General features: G+C 35.2%; 3 protein-coding genes across 5 annotated transcripts; 1 reads left to right on the forward strand and 2 right to left on the reverse strand.

Annotated features, from left to right (window-relative positions):
- The first annotated feature begins 324 nt into the window (after window positions 1-324).
- pcyt1ba (phosphate cytidylyltransferase 1B, choline a) lies at window positions 325-7,847 on the forward strand. 2 transcript variants are annotated; one of them, XM_043226525.1, is made up of 8 exons: window positions 325-603; window positions 2,563-2,662; window positions 4,168-4,284; window positions 4,379-4,530; window positions 4,610-4,688; window positions 4,795-4,910; window positions 5,714-5,902; window positions 6,011-7,847. In XM_043226525.1, exons 1-8 carry the CDS (start codon window positions 565-567, stop codon window positions 6,221-6,223), a joined length of 1,005 nt encoding a protein of 334 aa, XP_043082460.1. In that variant the 5' UTR covers window positions 325-564; the 3' UTR covers window positions 6,224-7,847. The 2 variants fall into 2 exon arrangements, with proteins under 2 accessions (XP_043082460.1, XP_043082459.1); XM_043226524.1 differs by having other exon boundaries at window positions 326-603; window positions 4,768-4,910.
- A 36-nt stretch (window positions 7,848-7,883) lies between these two features.
- On the reverse strand, window positions 7,884-15,755 carry pdk3a (pyruvate dehydrogenase kinase, isozyme 3a). 2 transcript variants are annotated; one of them, XM_043226523.1, is made up of 12 exons: window positions 15,394-15,530; window positions 14,366-14,391; window positions 14,127-14,268; window positions 13,975-14,046; window positions 13,208-13,392; window positions 13,035-13,124; window positions 12,709-12,786; window positions 12,519-12,595; window positions 12,261-12,362; window positions 12,066-12,173; window positions 11,198-11,311; window positions 7,884-11,110 (listed from the first exon to the last, which is right to left on the reverse strand). In XM_043226523.1, the coding sequence occupies exons 3-12, from the start codon at window positions 14,234-14,236 to the stop codon at window positions 10,967-10,969; spliced, it is 1,080 nt and encodes a 359-aa protein (XP_043082458.1). In that variant the 5' UTR covers window positions 14,237-14,268; window positions 14,366-14,391; window positions 15,394-15,530; the 3' UTR covers window positions 7,884-10,966. The 2 variants fall into 2 exon arrangements, with proteins under 2 accessions (XP_043082458.1, XP_043082457.1); XM_043226522.1 differs by lacking the exon at window positions 14,366-14,391 and having other exon boundaries at window positions 15,394-15,755.
- A 742-nt stretch (window positions 15,756-16,497) lies between these two features.
- slc51a (solute carrier family 51 subunit alpha) lies at window positions 16,498-22,409 on the reverse strand. The gene is made up of 8 exons (XM_043226888.1): window positions 22,184-22,409; window positions 20,355-20,506; window positions 19,986-20,059; window positions 19,660-19,818; window positions 17,990-18,101; window positions 17,758-17,904; window positions 17,547-17,652; window positions 16,498-17,152 (listed from the first exon to the last, which is right to left on the reverse strand). The coding sequence occupies exons 1-8, from the start codon at window positions 22,257-22,259 to the stop codon at window positions 16,995-16,997; spliced, it is 984 nt and encodes a 327-aa protein (XP_043082823.1). The 5' UTR covers window positions 22,260-22,409; the 3' UTR covers window positions 16,498-16,994.
- Between the last annotated feature and the right edge of the window lie 1,668 nt (window positions 22,410-24,077).

Raw genomic sequence — 24,077 nt, forward strand, 5'->3', positions numbered from 1 at the left:
AAAACATACTGAAAAGCTCTTGTTAATAGAAACTGCCTTAGTTTATACCCTATTGTCATATCTAAATGTTTGTCCAATCTTAAAAACGGTATTGTCATCTCTTTCAGGAAGCCTTTGTGATGCACCACGATGATGAAGGAAGCTGAAAAACAATCAGAGATGCTCAGCAGCGGGTTCACAGTGATGGTGCTATAGCCTGCTCAGCCAATCACGCTCTGGTATGTAAATGAGACAGGGGAGCATGCCTGCTTATTGGTCCTCCCCTGACTTGCCATTGCCCTCATCAACAGGCTCTCTTCCTTGTTGTTGTTGTGCCTTCTCTGAGGTCTGGTGTGTGTGTGTGTGTGTGTGTGTGTGGGCACAGGGAGGAGCCAAACGCTTTTCTATAGGCAGCGAGGGGAGTCGAGGAGGAAGAGAAGAGCGAGTGGGCGGGATCTAGAGCCAGGCTGGAGTAGAGCATCCCTGACCGCGGCTCGGCTAACGGCTAGAAAAGCATCTCCAGACTGATGCTGAGTCAGGTACAGGTGGAGTCACATCCTGTTTGGTTTGGACCCTCCAGAAATCATGGAGGAGCTGGAACATACCTGTCCGCTGCCACGAACGGTGAGATATATGTTTTGTTGTCGTCGAAGGTATCTGTGAACCACCGAGGATCACTTTCTCTTTGTTTTCAGTCTGTGTTTATGTGGTTTTTGGCTGTCTGCGCTGCTGCCCGAGTGACGTTGAGCTTGTGAAAGTGAGCTGATTTTTGTACAGAGTGTCTGGCGTGCTTATTCATAATGCTGCTTTTAATCCTCTGCGTCCACCAGATGTTCTTTTTAAGTGCAAGAGCCAGCGCTTTTTTGTGGGGTGGTGCTGAGCTAATGTTACAGACACCATCCAGATTGCGTTTATCAGCAGGTTGCCTTTCTGTGATGTTGCTCCTCCTTCTCACCTTGTACAGAATTCTGGGAAAGGTCCCCAGCATCCTTTCGAAACACTGTCTCCGTTGCTATGGGAATGAATCATGCATCGCTCAGTGGAGATATTTCCTCCAATGAGTAATCAGATATCACACAATTGCATTTGCATTGGATATGTAAATGCACATGTGCCAGCTGGGTCTGTTTGCGAAGATGGTCTCACAGATGGTCACTTATGTCCCAAAGGTCACTGGAAGGTTAACAGAGAAATTATTTTTTAACATTTCTGTTATGTGTTTGGTCCAGAATGCATTTAAACTGCATCTGGTGCCTCCGCCCACATGTTTACTAAAACAGAACAGTAGTTCTCACATTATGAAGATGCCACAAGGGTGACTTAAGCAACTGTAAGGTTTTAAAGGGACAGTTCCTCCCAAAAATCATTTACTCACCCTCATGTTGTTCCAAACTGTATGAGTTTATTTGTTCTGCTGAACACAAACAAAGATATTTTGAATAATGCTAATAATCCAAAATGTCGGTTTCCGTAATATCTTTTTTCATATTGTGAAAGTCAATGGTTGCCATCAACTTTTGGCTTACTTTCTTCTAAATATCTTCTTTTTAAGTTAAGTTAATCATACAGATTTGGACAACATGAGTCAATGATAACAAATTAAAATTTTGAGCACAATAAAGGCAAAATTTTATTTGATAATTGTATTATCTTTTTTATTTTTGTTGTATATATATTTGTACATATTTAACACTTAACTCTTTTAATTCTATTAAGAAAATAGATTTTGGCTCAAGTGATAAAAGTAGTGCTGTCAAATGATTAATCACATCCAAAATAAGGTATTTTTTACATATGTGTATACTGTATATATTTATTATGTATATATAAATACAAGCATATACATGCATATATTTAAGAAAAATGTCATCTTATAAATGTATATATAAATGTAAATATTCTCAAAATATATTCTGTATGTGTGTGTGTGAATACATAATAAACACACTACACGTACATACATTATGGAAACAAAACCTTTTATTGAGAATGCAGTTAATCACTAATAATCGTTTGAGAGCACTAAAAAGTAAACATTTAAATATATATGGTATATTCTTATTACAAATCCTCATTCTCACCCATATAATAGAATGTGAATAGTGTCTCTGCACTTGTAAACTGAACAATTCACAAAAAATAAAATATCCCTGCTATACATTGATATGCTAATTTATTATTATGTGCTGTCACAGTGTCTGTAGACCTATTGTTCTCTGTTTGTTATAAGCCACAAAGAGGTTTCAATAGATTGAAATATCCATGTTACATATGTCTGTGTCTACCTCCCGCCCCGCGCTACCGTGGACGAAAGATTTGTCTCAAGTCAAGACATTAGAAAACCCTCTACTGGACAAATCAATATCCGCCGTAAAGAGGCTGTTACACAGATCGTCTTGAAATCAATACTTCAGATAATAACCTCTATTTGTACAAAAAGGAAAACATTTTTGAGAAGGGTAAATAGGATATCATGTCAGCAGGATCTAGGCTTGTTTAAACAGTATTTTATTTGGGAAGCTGCAATGTCTGTTTCTCATCGTTTCTCTCAAATCAATGCATTCTTCTACCTTTTCTCCGCAGACTCTTATAGAGCCAGCCATATTTACCCCGGAGACGAGTTGTGAGTGTCGGGCTCCACACGAGAAGCTGACGATAGAGCAAGCTCGACTCGGAACACCTGGTCAGTCTCTACTTCCTCTGTTCAGTTTTTATATAACAGAACACCATGTTAAAATATTACCTTCATAATAAGGCAATTCCTGTTAGGCTACAACCCCCCAAAAAAACAAGACGCTTGTTACATGAAGTTGCAGACGCTCAGAAACTCTTAAACATTAACTTAAACCTAACCTTAAAAAAAATTGTTCGTAATATAGTAAATAACCACAATATAATAAACAGGATCAAACCAAACCAGATACAACATTTTGATAGTTGATTTATTAAAGAGCGACTAAAACACACAATAAACTGACTTTGCATGCGTGTAAAATATTCAACACATGCAAGTACTTTTCTGGTAAAAAAAAAAAAAAAAAAAAGAGTTCATTTTAATCTTTTGGACCCATTTCATAAATCCCATCAAACAGTGTTGAGTTAAGCTACTTAAACTGATCCCGTATCATCGACAGAGGCGTACGCAGTGCTTGTAGGATAGTCCACCGTTGGGATCGGACCCGGCGAGACCAGATTCAGGGATTCCCTGTTCATTCTGTGGCCCAGTTTCTCACAGTCTCTGCTCACAAAGCTCTCGCATACCAGAGTTCTGCTGGCCAATGATTACTGAGCTCTGGAGAAGAGACAAAAGGAGAAAGGTTGAATGGTTTTTGATGTCCTTCAAGGACTTAAAAATAGACTACTTTAAGTTTGTGAATGTAAAACTATGAGGGGAAAAAGGGAAGGTGAAATATAATGGTGCTGGCAACTTTCACTTATTCACTTTATTCATATCTGTTGCTCTATTCTGGCCAGAATTTTGACTAAAAGTGTTAAGAATTTTTAAGAAAAAAAGTAACAATTGTATTATTGTGAAATATTACTTACAATTTAAAACAACTGTATATTATATTCTTTAGTAATATTTATACTGTAATATTAATATACTTGAAATAGTGCTGTCCATCGATTGAAATACTGAGTACTGTGTAAAATTTGTTATGTATATATAACTGCATGTTACGTTTATATATTAAATATATTTATGTGTGATATAATTATAAATATATACACGTGAATACATGTAATGTTTGTGCTTTTATATAGACATTATAAGTATACACAATACACACGTTATATAAACAAAAAATAATCATTTTGAATGCAATTGTTTGACAGTACTAATTTTAATACATAACTTATGCCTGTTATGGCAAAACTGTATTTTTCAGCATCATTACTCTAGTCTTCAGTGATCCTTCAGAAATCGTTCTAACATGCTGATTTATTATCATCAGTTTTGACAGTAGTGTTTCTTAATATTTTGTGAAAACGGAAGAAAAAGCGTTTATTTGAAATAGAATCTTTTGTAACATTCTAAATAACATTTGATCAGTTTCCTGAGCAAGTGCCCTTGCCGTAAAAAAAAGTATGAACGTCTTTCAAAACAATAAAAACAACTGAACCCGAACCTTTCAACATTATAAAGTTTACGTTTTCTAAAAGTGTCATGAATTTTTCCTTTCTCAGTGGACCGGCCGGTGCGAATCTATGCAGATGGCATCTTCGATCTTTTTCATTCTGGTCACGCTCGTGCCCTGATGCAGGCTAAGAATCTGTTCCCTAACGCCTACCTTATAGTTGGAGGTACAGACACGTTTAATTCACTGATCCAGACTTTACAATGTACTTGTAGATGCTGAATGCTAACTGATAAACATATGTGTGTGTGTGTGTTAAGTCTGCAGTGATGAACTCACTCACAAATACAAGGGCTTCACTGTCATGACAGAAGACGAGCGCTATGAGGCACTGAGACACTGCCGCTACGTGGATGAGGTTTTACGCGATGCGCCCTGGACACTGACCCAAGAGTTTTTAGAAAAACACAAGGTCAGTTATTTGGTGACATCTGAGCTCGATGCCATTCCCATAATTCCCTGCGGGTAACCCTGTGGTTTGAATTCTCTAGATCGACTTTGTGGCACATGACGACATCCCATACTCCTCTGCTGGATCTGAGGACGTGTACAAGCATATTAAGGAGGCAGGTAAAGAAAAGTGGCTTTCGCTTAAGAGCATGTGTGTGTTTGTGTTTCAGGCCAGATCTAACATGTGTGAGTGTCTCAGGTATGTTTGTGCCCACTAAAAGGACAGAAGGGATCTCAACGTCTGACCTCATCACCCGGATAGTGAGAGACTATGACGTGTACGCCAGACGCAACTTGCAGAGGGGCTACACCGCTAAAGAACTGAACGTCAGTTATATTAATGTAAGTAAATGAAGGAACTAAGGATCCTCAGATGTAAGCTAGACAAGCAGGTATTTTCTGACAGATTCTGGCGTGCAGGGCTGGATGCATGGAGGCATGATATAATATTAATTTACTTAAATGTTGGACTCATTTTCATTTTCTTTTTATATATTACATTTATTGTTCACATAGATCGATTAATAGAACTAAAACTGGAACTATAAAAATTATTACTTGAAGTAAAATAAACATTAACTGAATTAACAAAATATTAGCTAGTTATTTATTTTAATAGTTACTTATTTTAGCTATTTGTCAGTGCAACATTTCTAATGAAACGACTGAAATAGCTCAAATTAAAATGTAATAAATGTAGACATTTAATAAAAAAACTAATAAAAATGACAAAAACATAAAATATAAAAACTTATTTTTAACTTATTTTAACTAGTTGTCTGTACAAAACATATAATAATAAATTATATTAAAATAACACTTGCCTCTAAAAAAAAATAAAAATAAAAAAATAAAGCATATTTTACCCTACAATTATTTATAAAAAACTAAAAATTAATTAATACAAATATTTTATTTTTTACCTGAACAAAGATATAAGTATATTTTAATTCAGAAACAACACATGCTCGTCGTAGAGCTGATGTATTTAAGTCACTGTAAGTACAAGCTTAATTTTGTAAATGTAGTTTACACTGAACTCAATGTAGTTATAAATTGCTAGATTAAAAAACACAGACCAACAACATTAATGTTGCACCTGTAAATAAAATAACAGTTTTTTTAAACACGCTGTTTTTAAACAGGAAAAGAAGTATCGACTGCAGAATCAGGTGGACAGGATGAAAGAGAAGGTGCGGACGGTAGAAGAGAAGTCCAAGCACTTTGTGTATAGAGTGGAAGAAAAGAGCCATGATCTTATCCAGAAGTGGGAAGAAAAATCACGAGAGTTCATTGGGAACTTCCTGGAGCTCTTTGGTCCAGATGGGACATGGGTAAGCAAGGATATAGGGGTAGAGAGTATATATGTATACAAAAAGAAAAGGCATGTAGTCTGTGTAAAAACTGACCAACGTTAGAATGTGCCCTTTTCATTTTTCCAGAAGCAAATGTTTCAAGAACGTAGTGGACGAATGATCCAGGCGTTTTCTCCACGCTGCTCACCCAGCAGCAGCCCGCCAAGGGACTTTTCCCCATCCCGCTCTCCGTCACCTCCATCCCGCTGGGCCATGCCCCGAACCTCACCGCCCTCGTCCCCGAAGGGTGCCTCGGCCTCCATCAGCAGCATGAGCGAGGGCGACGAGGACGAGAAGTGAGGAATAAACCATCACACACATAATAGACTGCACTTTACCAACAAACACACACACATTAGCAGCGATGACAGGTCGACTACCCTTATGGGAAAATATTAAGTACTGTACACAGCACAGGGTTGTTGAGGTCCTGTTTAGTTATGCTGGTATTACAGCAAACGTTTGAAAGCCATCGCAGCCCTGAACAGATCCTGAGAGGAAGGGGATTCACTAAATCAATTGCGGCCACTGTTAAAAGTCTTTTTTCTTTGCACATACTATTCGTTTTTTCAGCACCGAAATCAAATAATAAGAAAAAAGAACATCAACAGGAATGAGCAATATCGGTATAATAATTATTAATAGTGTTTATGCTTGTTCAATTGTTTAGTTTACGTATTTTTACAATTACAATATGATTATCATCTTTAAAACCACTTGTAATTTAATAATAATATTTTTACCAAATTCCAAAATAATTTTCATAACATACATTATCATTTTGTGATTCGTTTTAATATTTAATTTTAATATCTGACATTTATCAATTATTGGTCATAACAAGAAAAAAAAACCAAAAGTACTGGTATCGGTGCAACCCACAAATTTGGTAATAACGCAAAAGTGGCCAATAAAAAATGTGGTTTGTTAAATAGACACGGAAGCGGCATGACTTCAAGTGAATTCGCCTAAAGTTTAAAGGATGAAGACTGATTCTGTAGTCTATTGCTCAGGTCTGACTGGAACATTGGGACTGTCCTACTGTATCATACTGTATGTACATCAATCCATGTTTATTGTTCTCAAAAAACGATGTCTGATCCACCTCATGAATGTGTATCCGCTAGCATTCACTGAGCTGTCCGTGCATGTGTTTCTCATTAATAGTCATTAATAGTCATTATCCTGTGTGGTACCGCATCCTTAACCTCAAGCTATTGTTTGCAAATATATATGACACAATCAAGAAATGTCAGATTTAATGTCTTAAGAATAATACGTCCAAAAGGTTTAGTGCCTTTTAGATAAAAGGTAATAAAATGAACTCGAACTAAGAGACTAAATTCAAGCAAATTAGAGGATATTACATTTAAGGAATAGTTCACCCCGCCAAAAAAAATAAAAATAAATTGCATTGCAAGTGATTTTGCTCCATTAGATTTCAAGAATTTAGCATCACATTACTTGTTTACCAGTGAATCCTCTGCAGTGAATGGGTGCCGTCAGAATGAGAGTCCAGCTGATATTATGTTTCTTATCAGCTGTTTAGACTCTCGTTCTGACGGCACCCATTTACTGCAGGTGACCCATTGGTGAGAAAGCGATGCAATGCTCAATTTCACCAGATCTTTTGCAATAAAGAAACAAACAAATCTACATTTTGGATCTGCGGGTGAATAAATACTTAGCAAAGTTTCATTTTTTTTGATGTGAACTATTCCTTAAAATCTTTGCTGCTCAATCTGCCAGTCCTACATCACGTATGTCCTCTTGTCTTGTCTAGGTATGTCATTATATGCCAGAGCCACGTCGATTTACATATCCCGCACTCTGTAAAAACTGTCTTTTTGTTTGTACGTTGTTTTCTTTACATTAAAACTTGCTTAAAATGTAAATAATTAATAAACTGAGAAACAAAACAATACTCACCTGCGAGATTCAGTACAAATTCACATGCACATATTCATGGTAGTACAGGAAGATATCTTTATTGTTCTTCTTTTGTATGTACTTCAGATGGAATGTCAATAGATCGATATTCATTATGATGATTTGTGTGTCAGTGTCAGCATAGCACAAAATCATCTAACACATTTTGTATGTTTGGAATAGCGTTTTTCTTTAAGCAGTGGTGTTTTTGTCATAACAAAAGGAAAAAAAACACTAATAGACTCACAAAAATTCCCATTTTGCAGCTATAAGATGGTCGCATGACAACACTTAAGTATCAGGTAAGAGTTTCACTGTAGGTTAACAGTTTCTTCTAATGTGCTGAACATTAACACACCGTATACATGCAAAAAATGAGAGTATACTGGCAAAATCAACGACTACTTGAGCTTGACAATGACACACGAGGCCATGAAGGCTTGTTTTCACAGGAAAATGCTTGCATACTTCAGTCTGCTCTTCTGAACGCTTGGAGTTCAAGGCATCAAAGTGCATTCTTCATCGACTTAACTGAACGTAAAAACTAATAAACCATATTACAAATATTTTAAAATAAATACTGAAATCTACACTTCAATAACATGAGAAACCGAAAGATACTATATATATATATGTCATCAAAATGTTCCCTTGAGGCGTCACGAGACCCCCAACACAACACAAACCAGCATTAAGACAGATGGAGACGCTTTTCTATGGAAAGATTCTAACTTGTGGAACAGTAACAGAACGTTAGCTGATAAATATACAATCAGTCTGTATTAAAAAACACACACAAAACAGCATGCCTGCAGAATTTAGATGGATGAATCTCATGAACGTGAAAATGTACAAGATCATATTTCAGCATCTCAAAATAAAAATTACTTAAAGAAAAATTCAACATTCTCTACGCCATTTAGATTTTTTTACTGACAATATGAGAATAAAATACATCTTATTCCTCGATATTTCAGTGCTGTGAAACATCGTTTCATTTATTCTTACGCAAAATATATATGAAATATGATTTAGACATGTTCTTGACAGGTTTCATGAAATTCATCCTGGAGTGTTGAAGTAAAAACACAAACTACTAAACAAATGTTCATCTTAAGGAGTTTCAAAAAAAGCAAACGTTCAAATAATAGGCTTGTGCGTACAAAAGAATCATTGAGTGAAACTATGACAGGGCGTTTTTTTTTTTGTTTTGTCTGTTTTTTAAATAGGTCACGGTGTAACAGAAACTAACTAGTCTGGGCAAAGTTAAGTTTGTAGTTTAACATTGTTTCCTTTAAACCAAATGAGCTGTTCCACATTTCATCTAACAACCTCTCTTCTTAGAATCATTGCAGTCAAACAGTCCCAAAACAGTATCTGTGTCAAGAATTATTTTAAGATGAGGTCCTCTGGAAAACATCCATCAAAACTCCATCAAAAGGAATGTCTGAGAAGTAGTAGTGGTATAATAAAAATAAATATTAAGCTAAATCTCAGACTCAAAAGTCAGCCAAGTTGCTTCTATGAGTTTATATCTAAGCATTTTCTCTTAATCAAATGTTACTGAAAAAATCTAAACAATTTTTTTTGTTTAAACAAAGTCTCCAAGCGAATATCTTTCTATTAACTCTATGTCACCATGCAGGGGCTATAATGTTAGAAAAGCTGTATCTCCTTTATATAATGAAAAAAAAAACCCTGTAATTAATGACTATAGCACTAATGCTATAATAGGAATAATGCATCTTCATTTACATTGGCAGAAAGCTCAGCATTGCTGACTTATATGTGAATGTAAGTAATGTACGGCTGTTACTCACACTGAGGCCCAGCTCAGAATCAGCACAGCCCTACACAAATGCTCTATTTGGGAGAAAAAAAATTAAAATTAACGGGGGTCAAATAAATAAATAAATATTAGCAACTACAAAGTGTATTTGATTTGTTTAAAAGTGCATTCCATCATGCTTTGAAATATCAGTTTATCAGCATTCTCCTCTGCTCCCCTGAAACATTTGTGTGTATCTAACAAACACACAGACATCTCACATTTCACCCAAAACATTCAAAGAAAAATACAATTTTGCATAAAGAAATGTATTTTTTAAGACTATTGAAATTATTTGCATTATGACATTTAATGGGAATTCCCACTCAAATTCCCATAACTGTAATACAGTAGTGAAAATAATCTTGTCTGGACATTTTTTTCTCTACTTAAAATCTGTATGAATTCAACTTACAAATATTGACACATTTTAAACAATGAAAATACATTAAATTAAATATTAATATTTATAAAATATTTTCACAAATAAAAAAATAAAATAAACGATTTTATATATAAATAAATAAAACAAAAATATTATTGTGTGTATTATTTTAATAATGCAATATAATAATTAATTTAGAACAATAAATGTTACTTAATTATACATAACCAATTAAATTACTTTTTAAAATCTAACATTTATTAAATAAATGTCATAATGCAAAAAACTAAGAGGCTAATTGTACTATAAAGTTTCATTTTCTTTATGCAAAATATAATTTAATATTTTTCTTTCAATTTTAGGGTGAAAAATAACCTTGACTTCTGAGTTTAACAAAATTGTTTTCATTTCTTCAGAGCCTTTTTAAATGATTTTTCCATTATTCCACTGCCAAGAAAACAGGAGTTGTAGCCACAGAAACAGTGTACAAACCCTCTCTCAAGTGCTTGTGAATGGCAGTAAAAGAAATGCTCTTTGTTTTGATCTTCTCAAACTCCAGGCGTCCTTCTCTGGCTATTAGAAAATGAAACAGGGAGGCTACTGTGTGACACAATTGAAAAAAAGAACCAAAGTTTCGGACACATCGGCCACAAACGTTCACTCTTTCCTCTAACCGCCCTGGAAGACACTAAAAGGAGGTTCTGTATCTTACATCTGTAGCTGCACAAAGGAGGAAGAAGCAGAGGCTTAATGACACTTACATCATTAGCTCTTCTGCGCTGGAAATGCTAACAAGTATAGAACACTCAGCATCGATGTGATGTTGCCATAGTAACTGAAGCTAGACTAAAGATGGTAGGTCTATAATGGGTGCAGTGGGACACGGATGGGGTGAGTGCAATTATCTTTTGGCCTTGTATTTTGAGGCATCTCGGGGCTCTTTGCTCGGGTTGCTCCAGTCATCCGCTCCCGGGCCTCCTTGATAGTGTCGCCAAGCAGATTTGTTGAAGACGGGCAGCCGCTCAAACGATTCACTGGAGAGAGCCTGGTCAGAGAGGATGACAAAGTGGATGTCACTGAAAACTCAGCGGTGGGACAATGAAATAAAGTGCAAATTGATAGCTGCTTTTACCTTCAGGTAGATGACTGCATCTGTCCCTACGCCCTCCATCGAGTACAGTTTCAGGTCACCTTGAAAGTAGCGGGCATACAGTCTGGATATCGGCAAACCATGTCCAAATCCAGCCTAGAGATGTGTGGAGATCAGGTTACAGAGGACAATGCTACATTTAGAACTGTTGTTCAAGGTTCATCCCTAAAACTGTGTTATTCTTTATGAAGAACACCCTCATGTTCTTCCAAAATGTTATGACTTTACTTCTTCCAGTGAATACAAACTAAGACGTTTGAGAAAAAGGTTAATTCTAAAAATGATTATTTTAGTAGTATTTAGAAACTAATATTTAATTATATTATAATTGGATTTAGCAATTGAAAATATAATATTGCATATTTCAGTTTTATTTTATTTGCCCATTTTTGCTACTCAAAAAAAAAATAAAGGTAATTTAGACTTTTTATCTCTTAGTTTTGACTTTTTTTGTAATTCTGACTTTTCTTCTCAGAACTGTGAGGTAAAGTGGCAATTAGCTTTTTTTTTTTTTTTTATTCCGTATCATATTAATTTTAGTTTTGCCAAGTCAGTTTTGACTAAATAATAATAACGTCATGGGTTTCATGATATTTTGAGTTTAACCAAATTATTTTAGTTTAACAGAAAATTATTTAAATTTGGGATTGTTTGGCTGTAGAAGACTGTAAAGTCTATTTTTCTATCCTTTCTGAACAAGCACAAAAGCAGTCTTAACATTCTTCTAAAGATCTCTTTTTGTGTTACACATTTTATAAAAAGTCATACACCAGTTTATAGCCACATGAGGGTCACTAAGTAACAGGAACATAGTTTTTGTTTTAAGAATATTGCAGGCACACTACTTTACCAATGGCACTCGTTTCGAGTCCAGACTGGGTGTTGGAGCAGTGGAGTAGGTGTAGTTGAACAGCCTGTCAATCTTCCGTAAAGCCACACCCCCTCCCCTGTCACTGATCTATGATGAACAACACAGGGTGTTTGAGATCAAGGCATGCCATCCGTTAAGTGTTTGCAAAGAAAACTAAATTGCAAACAAACTGACCTTCACAGAGAGATCTTCCTTCCCCAGGGTCACTTTTGCTTTTATAAGAGGAAGACCCTCCTTGCTACCCTCGTGGAGATCATTTGTAGCCCGCATGGCGTTCTGAAAACACAAACACAAGCTGTTACAGCAATACGTCAGGGCCTTGGGAAAAATACAAAGATAGAGGCTGATAAATACTGAAATGTTATAAACCATGCTGGTACTTTTATGTTGGTATCTTATTCAATATGCATCTGTCTTTTTTTAAAAACGTACCTTAAACAATTCAAACAGCATGTGGAACAAGTGTGAGGGCACGTACACAGCCTGGATGGGTTTCTGAGGAGCCTTTGCTACATAAAAAGTAAAAAATTAATACTCTTGGAGGTTTTACATGATTAGATGAAGTAATTTTGAAACAAATGTTATATATTGAGTTTTTTGAGAGAATAAGAACAACATTTACCATTGAATTCCTCTATCTTGAGTTCAGGGGCAGCTGAATAATACTGCTCACACACCATCTTGGCGGTCTCGTATGCATCTGAAAAAAAACATCACGCTGAATCAGTGGAGCAGAAATCCAAACAAAAGATAAGGATGGTTTTCCTACACTACCATTCAAAAGTTTGGAGTAGAAACATGTTATAATATTAATATGATAAACATTAAAATCGTCTTTACTATGACTTTGTACTATGTTCTTTTAAATAAAGTAAAAGTAAATTAAATCCAAACGTCTCGGTGGCAGTGTACGTGACAGAACAAAAAATAAAAAACTCGGGAACTTACCAGTCACCACCTCAGCAACATTACAGCTGGGATCAATACTGCCAATGTGTTTTGGATGGGCTGGGTTGATGTCATTGCCAAAAAGGAGAGCTGTAATAAGGAGAAAAGCAACTGCAATAAAACTATGAAAAGCTACGTTCCAGTAAGTGGTGTCTTTTTTTAGCGTGACATACTGTGCTGGTTGATGAGCATGCGAAAAGAGATTCGGTTGGTGTAGAAGCGGTCCAAAAAGTACTGGATGTTGGAGCTGACAAACGGATCGAAACCAAACTTCTCTTTATATTCAATTACGCCCTGGGCCATAGTCGGGACCACATCATTGTGTCTATTCCTGATCTCAATAAGAGTCTCCAGAAAGCTAGAAAAACGTTGACAGGGGAGGAAAAAAGGTTTATTAACAAATACATTTTAAAAAGTTATATATATAAAGTAGGGTTTTTAAAAAAACATTATAACAATATTGATAATATTGAAAATACCTGAGATTGCTGATGATTTTTCCCATATAATAGTCAATAACAAAATTCTATAGATTTTTGTCCAAATAAATTAAAAATAAAACACTTAAAAAGAATGCTAAACGTGAATTTAGGCAATTCAACATTTGAACTTACGATATGAAAAATGTAATGAGGTTTACTAAAGATTACATTCATCAGTGTTTCAGGACACTTTTAGTATTTTGTATAAATAATAAAGGCCATTGTATGTAGAAATGGTATGCGAGTAGGATTCTTCATTCTTCCTTTGTTTTAGCTGACCCAGCATGCATATTTGTTCTTTTCCACTGTCAGAGCAGCTTTCAGTCACTATCTGATTCCTCCGTTCTCAACTTTGGCCTAAATTCACGTCGCGTGAAAATATAATAGCATGCCGTTGCAACTGCCTTCAGAATAAGACCATCTCAAAGGCTCGGCATAAAATAAAGAGTCCTACTCACTCATTCAGGGCATGTGGGTCTTCTGGTTTCCTATTCTCAAACTCTAGAAGTTCAAAAAAACTTTGCATGTACCTGTGGAGAGATTTGGCACAGGTCAGGCTTCAGGGAACTCTTATCTGACGTCCTACTTTTTTAAACTTATTTACACTCACCATTTCTGCACCAGTTTGACTGAAGGTTGACTGAGGAGCTTGTCGGGCAGCAGATTGACCTCTCTCATAGTGTTAGCCAGACGCACCGGCAGCTCCTTGCGCAGGAACATGTAAGACGTCTTCTCACACGCATTATCCCTACCTGAAAATCAACCAGAAACATAAACAACTGGGAAAACACAAAGCGCTGTTAGTGTTTACAGATGGGAAAGTGCAGAAAAATGCTTTATCGTGCATACCTGAAACCTGAGACACCTGCAAAGCACTGAACACAAAACAAAAAAAGTAATTTAAACTACTATAGCCTATCTAAACTGCTTAAATGTGTAATTGTACAAAATCGGGCTACCTGACAAATGCAAGTATAAGCCACTAAAAATGGTAAAATATTATAAAGATTAACATTGTGCCTTTATGAAAATTTGCTTTGAAACTTTTGGGTGATGCAAATAAAAAAATGACTTAAATTATGACGTAAACATTCACTCTTACTTCAGGCCTACAGACCACACCAATGTTTTTTTTAGCTGAAACATCACAAGCAGGATTAACTATTACTATAATTTATTTAAGATTGTAACTAATATCATAATTAGCCTTGTTGCATAAGCCTTTCTTCTGACAGTCCTTTCTGTGCTATTAGTATTTTTGTTCCATGGACCATTTTTATACAATTAAATTAATTAAATCTATATTACTCCACAGCGATATGACTTAGGACATTGGGTGATTTAAAGGCAGAAATAATCATTTTAGGGTAAACTATAGACTTAAAAACCATTTTATTGTGACAAGCTTTTGTATTTGACCTCACCTAGGTGTAGCCTACATAGTGTTCGTATCACACACTTCATAATGTATTTACATAAAAAGCCTCTCCCTCTTATTAAAAGTACTTAGATGGAGACACAGTTAGATTAACGGGCAACTATTTTATGCTCATATTATAATATAGTTACATTTAACAGCATTATAATATGAAATAGTTCATATGCAGACAAATATATGACATCAACAAGTAAATAACAAACAAATTTCCTCAAAAAAACAAGACAGAAACGTCCTGTTTTCTGTCCCAAACGGACAAAGTTCTTGTTTACCAGATTTGTTGCATTTACAATCTGAACATTAAACGTACACTTAGTCAATGAGGGGTGATAAAACGGTTATTTTTGATGAGGCAAACAAAATAATCGTGCTGCATCAAAGTAACAAGTGCCGCTGTCAGTGACCGTCAGTCTTCACTGATGGATGCGCTCGTACTTACCGAATTCCAGAAACTGTTTTATTGACAGGGGCGATGGTGAAAACCTTGAATAATACTCTATCTTTGGCAAATGGTCCTTCAGAAGAAATGTGTACAGTCTCATTGTGGGGGAAAATGTAAAACGACTGAGGCCAGGCTGGTTATGAAAAAATAAATCCTTATATTGGGATCATGGCAGGGATCGTCCACCGAGTAGAGCTCACCGCATCTTCCGTATCCGAAAATTCACCTCATTTTCATATTATTTTCATATATATTTTACAACATAACACTGAATTATACGGTGTGTAGCTTGTGTTTTCCCGCACGGCCACTGTTGCGCTAAACAGCACGTACACAAGAGCGAACGCACAACCGACCATGATTTCAACAGCGAGCGCTGCGATTGGCCGAACAGAACACGGAAAAAAAACTCAGTGCTTTGTAATTGGTTCATCCAGTTACCTGAATGAAACGCCTCTGTGGGAAGTTAGGTTGCAGAACAGCGGTTCATTTTTTTATGTTTTTTTTTTATGGTATTTACAATTTGTGTATAACTTCCTGCAAAACCAACGTTTAATAATACACGTTAATTAATTATTCTGAGACCCACGTGACACGGCTGTAAGTCCATAAAAACATCCATGTGATGGAAACAGGAAAATTTCCTTGCTGAAAACAAACAAACATACTAAACCAGCCTGGTCTTAACTGATTTCGAATGGCCTCTCAGTCTTAATGCATTAAACATTAAATAAAAAGCCAGTTTGCAGATACATTTATATAAATAATTAATAAAATGTGTTGTTTCCCAGCGGGGTGCAGATAATGTTATTTTTGTATCATTTATATACTTTACAGCTGTAATTAATATTTAGAGTCAGCTTGTATTATTGTATTTATTATTACATTTTCAGTTAGACTACATTTTAAGTTTAGTTTGAATTTTTTATAGTAACTTGAATTTTTTATAGTAACTTGTTATTGTCACCAATAACAAGTTACTATAATTTTTTTTTTTTTTATGTAGCATTTTTAAATCCAATATTTATATTTTGCTTTTCAGTTTCAATTACCTATTTTAATAGTAACAACATCAATAGTAACATCAAACAAAATACACGATTACTGGAAAAATCTGTATTCAACAGTAGAAAGTGACAGATTTTATAGTACAAAGGGTAATATATCAACGTTATATATCAACACAAATGAATCCTGACCTTTATGCAGTTCCAAAAGACTTTTATGTACCCTACTACAGAGCCATAGAAGTGACTTTATCTCACTTAATCAGGAATGTGCACCATGACTCACTAAATCAACTGAAGCTTTGAGGTCCTGATTCCCCGGACTGACGCACCCTATACAAAGTGTAAACATCAATAGCAATCAGGGCCTTCTAAGCCATGGTTGACTCTACGGTCAAATTCTATAACTAAAAAACTTGCAATAACGTCAGTAAAAAAAAAAAAAAAAACAGATCTGGCAAAATTTTAGATACTCGCATGTACATACATATAGAAAATACATAGTAAATGACCATCGTTGTTACATTTTTTTTTTCAACGAGCCAACTGCACAAACATAAAATCGCAACCACACGCAACAGTCTGTTCTTTTCAGGCAATTTCTACGGCTTTCCTTGAGGTGAGGACAGTCTTTGTCTCCTCAACATCATCGTCCAGATCTGGTATGGGGTCATACTGCCGTCTATATAAAACGCGGGTCACTAGCGTGATGATGAACATCTCCACAATCAATAGCTGCTGGCTCATCACTGTGAAAAGAAATTGAGGGTGTTTTAAGGAACCATTAATATCTGATAGACTAGTGAAATTAAGCAAGAATTAAAGGGACAAAATTACATTTTGTTGCCTAATGTCTTTCAGAAACTGTAAGACTTTTTTTCTTCTGTAGAACAGTTTGGTGTAACACAAAAATATTACTTTTATGCTGCTATTTCAAGGTTGCTAGTCCCCATCCACTTCAATTATATGAAAAACAGCAGCTCATTCTGCTAAACCTCACGGTTTGTATTTCTGTTAAATTCATACGGGAATAACAATAATGACAGAACTTTAATTTTCAGATGAACTATCTATTTAAGCCCTGTGCTCTATGATAATTGAACAGGATTGTTATACTGCATTCTGCCACATGATGGTACTCACTGTTTCCACGGGCCTGGGACGTGTAGGGCGGCGCACAGGCAATAGTCCCATTCAAAGCTAGTATGTTGATGATTGCGGTTTGCAGCTGGCTGAGAATCAACACCAACTATGGGCAAATACATCCGTTGAAGCACTGGTAGCTCTCAATCCAGCAATACTAAACACTAACTATGTTAGTGATAAGTAATAAGTAAAAAAAACACACACAAACCTGATACATGGCATATTTAGGGACCATTTTAAGGGTGCGCAATGCCTCTCGCACATGCATGAACATAATCGCAACAGGCCAAAGAGCGATAATAGTGAGAACGCCTACAAAGCAGTTAATCCATAAGGATGCTCCATTGGCTGAAGCCTAAAGATCATAGAAAGAGACATTCTGCACTCCCGTCTTTCACAGTAAAATTAGGCATTGAAATAATTCCACAGTCTATACTTACATCACCTACGATGAAGTCGCCATTCGACCAGAGGACTATAGAAAGGATGGTTAAGACCACTTTCATCAGCGCAAACTGGTAGGACCCCAGTTTCAGTATGAACAGAGATCGTCTGAAAATGCAAAGCACAATATTTAAAGAAAATTACGGTATTTTGGTTTCTGTTTTCAGATTTGACATTCCAAGCCCAGCCAAAGGTATCGCATTCAACTGCTTGTGTTGGGTTTTGCAATGGGAGACTTACATAACACTGATATAAAGCCAATGGCTCCTAGGAGATACAAACTGCTCCTTTCGTCCAGATAGCAAAGGGTGCAATGGCCCTGAGGTGCCTATTTTAGGTTATGCACTAAGCATGATAAAGACCTCATGTTTGCAGAAGAGTTGAATGGCCAGAGGTGCATCATCCTGATGACATCCAGTCAAAGATATGGGTCATTAATTGCAAAGATTTCAGTTTCAGTTGTTTATTAGTAATATGCAGGTGCAGTTTAGTTAATAAGAGCAATTTGCAATCCGTTTATTTCACCACAGGCTGCTTTTTAGGATATTCATTTGGCATCCTGATTGAACCTGGCTTCTCTTAAAGTTTTTTTTTAATTTGTTCTCCATTAGTGTAACCTTGGATCCTCGCCACTGTTACCTTTGACTTGATTGCACAGATGTGAAGGAAAACTAAATCAAACTTTATAATGATAGTTATGTGTGATTAACTCTGAGTCGAATAATGCCAATATTACTCTTATATAGAGCTGCTTTGATAAATTTAGCACTTTTTTTTTAACTAAACTGAGTTGAATAGTTACACTATTGCCTTTTTTAGAGTTGCTTTAGCTAAAATTGTATATATTTAATTATTAAATATATATTGAATATATATTAAGATTTAAAAATACATACAAAACACAAAGTAAATAACTTTTATACCTTCTTTGTTCATTGAAAGCTGAACAATCAGTATGTTATTAAACATCAGTACAGCCCTCTGAATGCACCATATTTTATCCATCATTCCTGTGCAAAAAATTTAATATTGCTCTTCTCTGACTAGAGCCTATTATCCACATCTGTAATCCTGGAGGACACCTCGGATATTTGCTGAGGCCCCCAAGTGGGCCCTTTTTGAGCTTCATAGCAACAACCCACAACAGTCTAGCATTATGGCAGTAGGGATATTATCACAATATTGCAAATTTAATTGCAAAGAATTAGTATTGTCATAATAAAAGTATGGCAGATTTAATAACTTAGAAATATCGAACCATTTAAATATGATAAAGGAATTCACAAGACCAATTGTTATCACTTTACAATAAGTTAAACTTGATGCATTAACATTAACAATGAGCAAAGCTACATTTGCTACATAGGTTATCAAATAATGGAATTCGGCTAAATTTTTATTGGCTAAATGGTTATTTAAATAATTTAAATACGTTTTAGAAAGTAAGCCAGTTGATAAGAAAAGTATTTTTAAAATGTATTCAGAAATCAGAATAATTTGTAATAAATAATTATTCTTTGTATTTTGAAGTGCCCACGATAACAATACCGTGCATATTCATTATCGTGATATATATCGCATTACCGGCACATGGCAGTGATTAATGCCAAGACAAATCTTCTTGGGTCTGATAGCATATGACAAGCACACTTTAAGGTTTACTTACTTTGTGATGGGGACGTTTGGCAAACACGGACAACAGCAGCAGCAAGGTCCTGTGCTGATCTTAAACGACTTATTCTCTGAGCGCCCGAGAAATGCATTGTCTCCTCCTACCTCTTCAATCATGAGAATCAGGAATTTGAAGACCACAATTGCAAAGTATCTGCCAATTAAATCAGAAATCAGCTGCACACCCCCACAAATTCTTTCACTACAGTTCACTACATTAGAAAATATCTTGGGCATCTGGGACTGCTACTGAATTACATTTAATATATAATTTTTACCTTTCCATGCATTCCATTCAAATAGTATTAAGAGGGAACTCACGTGGCTGATGTCATATCAGTGAACATTGTAGCCCTTGGAATCCACATGCCCAAACAAGACATGGTAGCAATGACCTGAAAAAGATAAAGAGAAACATAACGCCTTAGAGGAAGATGAACTTGAGACTTATAATCACTCATCCAGGCAGTAATGCACTGGAAATGACTAACTGTACCATTGCCTTAGTTTCTGTCTGGGATACAGATAAAGCTTATATCTGACATGTCAGTTCTAATTAGGAGTGATGAATTATTAAAAACGTTTTCAAGTAATAGATTGTAAAATACCTGAAGGCAGGGATGGCACGTAAATGATAACATGAATAATAGAGGAGATAAAATGGACAAATGATCGACTGCTAGAACTCACCGGTGCTGCTCCGGTTACCCAGATAATGATACTTTTCTTATTTGGGGGTACTTTCTTATAGATGTAGATGCATTCTTCAATGAAAACCAGCATGGACACTGTGGCCATTAATGTCAGCACAGAGAAGAGGATAATGCCAAAGATATCCAGCTCTGAAAAACACAAACACCACCATCAGAAGATATATTAATTACTAAAATGAAAAATACGATAAAAATGGAAACTATTTTTGGGGCAATTAAAACATTGATTATAAAAAATATTAAATAATAAATAAATAAATGAAACTGGTAAAGGCACTAGCATGGAATAAAAAGAACAGCACTACAGAGGCAAACAATGTTAGAACTTATTTAAAAATAATATAAAACACACAGTATGCTGCCCATTTATCTATTTATTTATCATATTAACTGAAATAAACAGTTAAAAGGCATATTATGTGGAATAATGAGGACAATTCTAAATTTATGGCAAAAAGTTATACATTTCTAGATTTTTTTAAACCCCATTATGTATTTCATTTACATGAAAACCTATAAATCATTTTCTAACTATCCATGTGTTTGTAGTCAGAATAAAGTACTCTGGAAAAATCTAAACTCTGTGTTAAACTGAGAGTTTCAGGAATAATGGTTTCACAATCTTGCAAAGCCATATGTTGTGCTGAATCTATACCAACCCATGCATGCTGAAGCCATTTGAGATTACATCACTTGTTACCAATGTTATTTTAATGATACTTTATGTTTGACACAGTGTGCTGTTGTGTAGTTTTACACAATCCAGGTGTCCGGTGTTTCATCCTGTTCAATGATTTTATGCTTCCAAGCTTCATTTCCCAACTGCCTGCCAAAAGCCTTCGTCAATCATAGTACACACACTTGCTTGTAAGTCGCTTTAACAAGAACACATCTGCCTATCACGTCATTGTGCATGTACACAGTTCGTCTGTGGTCAAATCAAAACTTATGTTTGCAATTACACAATTTACACTCATCCTTCCCTCTAATCGAACTTTAAGTATAGGTAAGAACTATTAAAGCAAGAATGTGTTTTGACACACACACACACACACACACACACACACACACACACACACACACACACACACAGTCTACTACAATTCAGGAAAAAAACTACATTAGTGCCATTTAACATTATCATGAATGCAAACTGAACCACAGTGGGAAGCAGTATTATTAACTATTGCTTTTTTACAGTTATAGGTTTTTCTATTACTATAATAAAACATATGGTCATCCATTAATCAATCAAATATTTTATCTGAAAAATTAATGGTATGGCCATCAGGGTCAAAAACTGTAAATAATACTCAAGATATCTTAACATTAAAAAATGCCAATATTTGCCTACGAATGTACAACGGTACATTCACAGGAGTGTTTATTAACGTACAATGTCCCTGTTAACTAAAAAGAAAAAGAAAAGAAAATATATTCTGACCCTTTCGTTTGATTATACATCTCTGCATCATCACTGAAGAGTTTATGTAAATGCTGTTTATATTAAATAAACAAATAAATAAATGCAAAAAATCTGAATAGTACTTAAAATACAATATTCTATAAATCTGTTCAATTGTTAAAAATTGATAATGTCTCCTCAAAATATGAGGTTTTGTCTTTTGAGATTGTGCTATTACAATAGCATACGCTTTTAATATTTTTACTTATATACAGTAATAACAACAGAGACTCTACAATAAGAACAACTTCATGTTGTGACTGCCGTTTTAAACACAGATTTTACGGAAAGCGCCATTAGGGAACAATGCAGAAATAGCCTAAGAAATGAAAGATACTTACGCATAATAACATCAATAGAAAACGGAGCCTCTTGCCTGCATCGCGGATCAAAAAGTGTGAAATTAGACATTTCCATCTTGACACCCAGCGTTTATTTACGACATCCAGGGCAAACTTTAATCCGTGAAAACCCCACTGTCCTCACGATAGGTTAGTTTCAGCATGCATGAAACTAATCAACTGAGAGGAAAGACTTGGTGTGTAGAGGAATCCCTGCACTTGTTAAAGGGGCCGCCCATGCAAGGGGTAAATATTGATGGATCACTGACCAATGAAAATACTCTTTCAGCCGACTACACTGCGCCTGCGCAATAGCGTCACACTCTCACACCAGTCACGCTTTAGCACAAACAATTACCAAATACTATAATATTATTCGTTAAAGTAGAGAATACGCATTTTATTAACTTAAAAAGACATTATATTAATACAATCGTGTTAATAGTAGTCACTATAAACGTCAGTGTATATAAAAAATAAAGTATCAATAATTGTGGATTTTTTTTATTTTTTTTTAAGATTTGTTTCTTCTAATATTTCTAATGAAACTGCGGTTAAATCGGTTCAGAGAAGGAGTGATTAGATTAGACTGTTAGCTAGAAAGATCACACAATATATGCCAATGTGTAACTGAAAGTGAGACTTCTAAAGGCTTCTTCTAACTCAAGGTAGATCAAAGTTCACAAGACTGACAAATCATATGCACATTTAGACAAAGACTGTTAAAGGAGTATGAGAAAAGTATGTTTAACATGCTGAACTTGTGATTTGCAAGAGTTGAATGGCCTCAGTGCTAATGAGCTGGAAAGAGTTCAGGGTAAAGAACAGCCCTTGAAACACCCCTATACACACACACACACACACACACACACACACACACACACACACACACACACACACAGTGAGAGAGAGAGAGACAATGTATAATTGTTGCAATTATTTATTTATAAAAAAAAGACATTTATTGTTACTTGTTACATATAAGCATGTACTTCATTCACAAAATATCCATGTTAAAATTAAAAAATATGTCTTTGTTTTTACATTATCTGTAACATATGCACTTTAAAAGATGTAATTAAAATCTAATTCTAACCTCCGGGCTTGCACAACAGTAGATCAAATAAGTAACAATTCTTTACATGCATTTTTATTTGATTGTAACAGAAATAAAGAAAATCATACAAGGACACCAACACCAAATCTTTTATAACAATTTCATTATGGCTTCATGTTTACTTTTTCCTTATTAATAAAGTATAAAATGTAACGAATGCACAAAAAAAGAAGGAAAATAAGAACAATATTATAAAGGCTGTGTAATTCATAATGCATATCCAAAAGACTGAAGAAAAAAAACAAAACTAAAAAACCCCAAAAACATTAAAACATTCTTTACCAATATACGCATTCCTTAACACCACAAAAACAGTTACAACATTTCACATACAAAATTACTTCCTGCAATCTTTGTAAACACCAGCAAAGTCAAAATACGGTCAGTGATGGTAAAAGAGATAAACTGAGATTTTTGTCAGCACAGCAATAGTCAAAGATGTTTTAACTAACAGTAAAACCCATCTGGTAATACTTTAGCCATTCAAAGTCGGATCAGAGACGGTGACGTTACATAAAATGCTGTAGGTGTATAAACAGAACTATCCATCGATCTAGATTCATGAAAGACTTTGTTTTTCTGTATTGAGATATTTTGTCTATTTTCACTGGATAACTTACTTGTTTCACCCTCATTTACAACAAACACTCCAGAACAGCGACACTTGCACGCACGTATGTCTTGATTTGTCAAGGCATTTCTTTAGAAAAGTCTGAACACGAACAAAGCAATCACCGCAGTTCACTTTGTAGTACATAAACACATCTGAATTTCCAC

This window comes from Puntigrus tetrazona, chromosome 24 (genome assembly GCF_018831695.1).
Source record: "Puntigrus tetrazona isolate hp1 chromosome 24, ASM1883169v1, whole genome shotgun sequence".
Classification (NCBI taxonomy): Eukaryota; Metazoa; Chordata; class Actinopteri; order Cypriniformes; family Cyprinidae; genus Puntigrus; species Puntigrus tetrazona.

Bases quoted from the DNA above. Each gene is read 5' to 3' on its own strand.
- pdk3a (XM_043226522.1), bottom strand. From the start codon at position 15,496: ATGAGACTGTACACATTTCTTCTGAAGGACCATTTGCCAAAGATAGAG. The intron at 14,269-15,393 runs GTAAGTACGAGC...GTTGATTTTCAG, and splicing joins AAAACAGTTTCTGGAATTCG to GTAGGGATAATGCGTGTGAG. The intron at 13,125-13,207 runs GTATGTCACGCT...TCCTTATTACAG, and splicing joins CATGCTCATCAACCAGCACA to CTCTCCTTTTTGGCAATGAC.
- pcyt1ba (XM_043226524.1), top strand. From the start codon at position 565: ATGGAGGAGCTGGAACATACCTGTCCGCTGCCACGAACG. The intron at 604-2,562 runs GTGAGATATATG...TTTTCTCCGCAG, and splicing joins CCTGTCCGCTGCCACGAACG to ACTCTTATAGAGCCAGCCAT. The intron at 4,911-5,713 runs GTAAGTAAATGA...GTTTTTAAACAG, and splicing joins TGAACGTCAGTTATATTAAT to GAAAAGAAGTATCGACTGCA.
- slc51a (XM_043226888.1), bottom strand. From the start codon at position 22,259: ATGGAAATGTCTAATTTCACACTTTTTGATCCGCGATGCAGGCAAGAG. The intron at 19,819-19,985 runs GTGAGTTCCCTC...TTTAATTGGCAG, and splicing joins ACTGATATGACATCAGCCAC to ATACTTTGCAATTGTGGTCT. The intron at 17,653-17,757 runs GTTTGTGTGTGT...ATTTGCCCATAG, and splicing joins CTAAATATGCCATGTATCAG to TTGGTGTTGATTCTCAGCCA.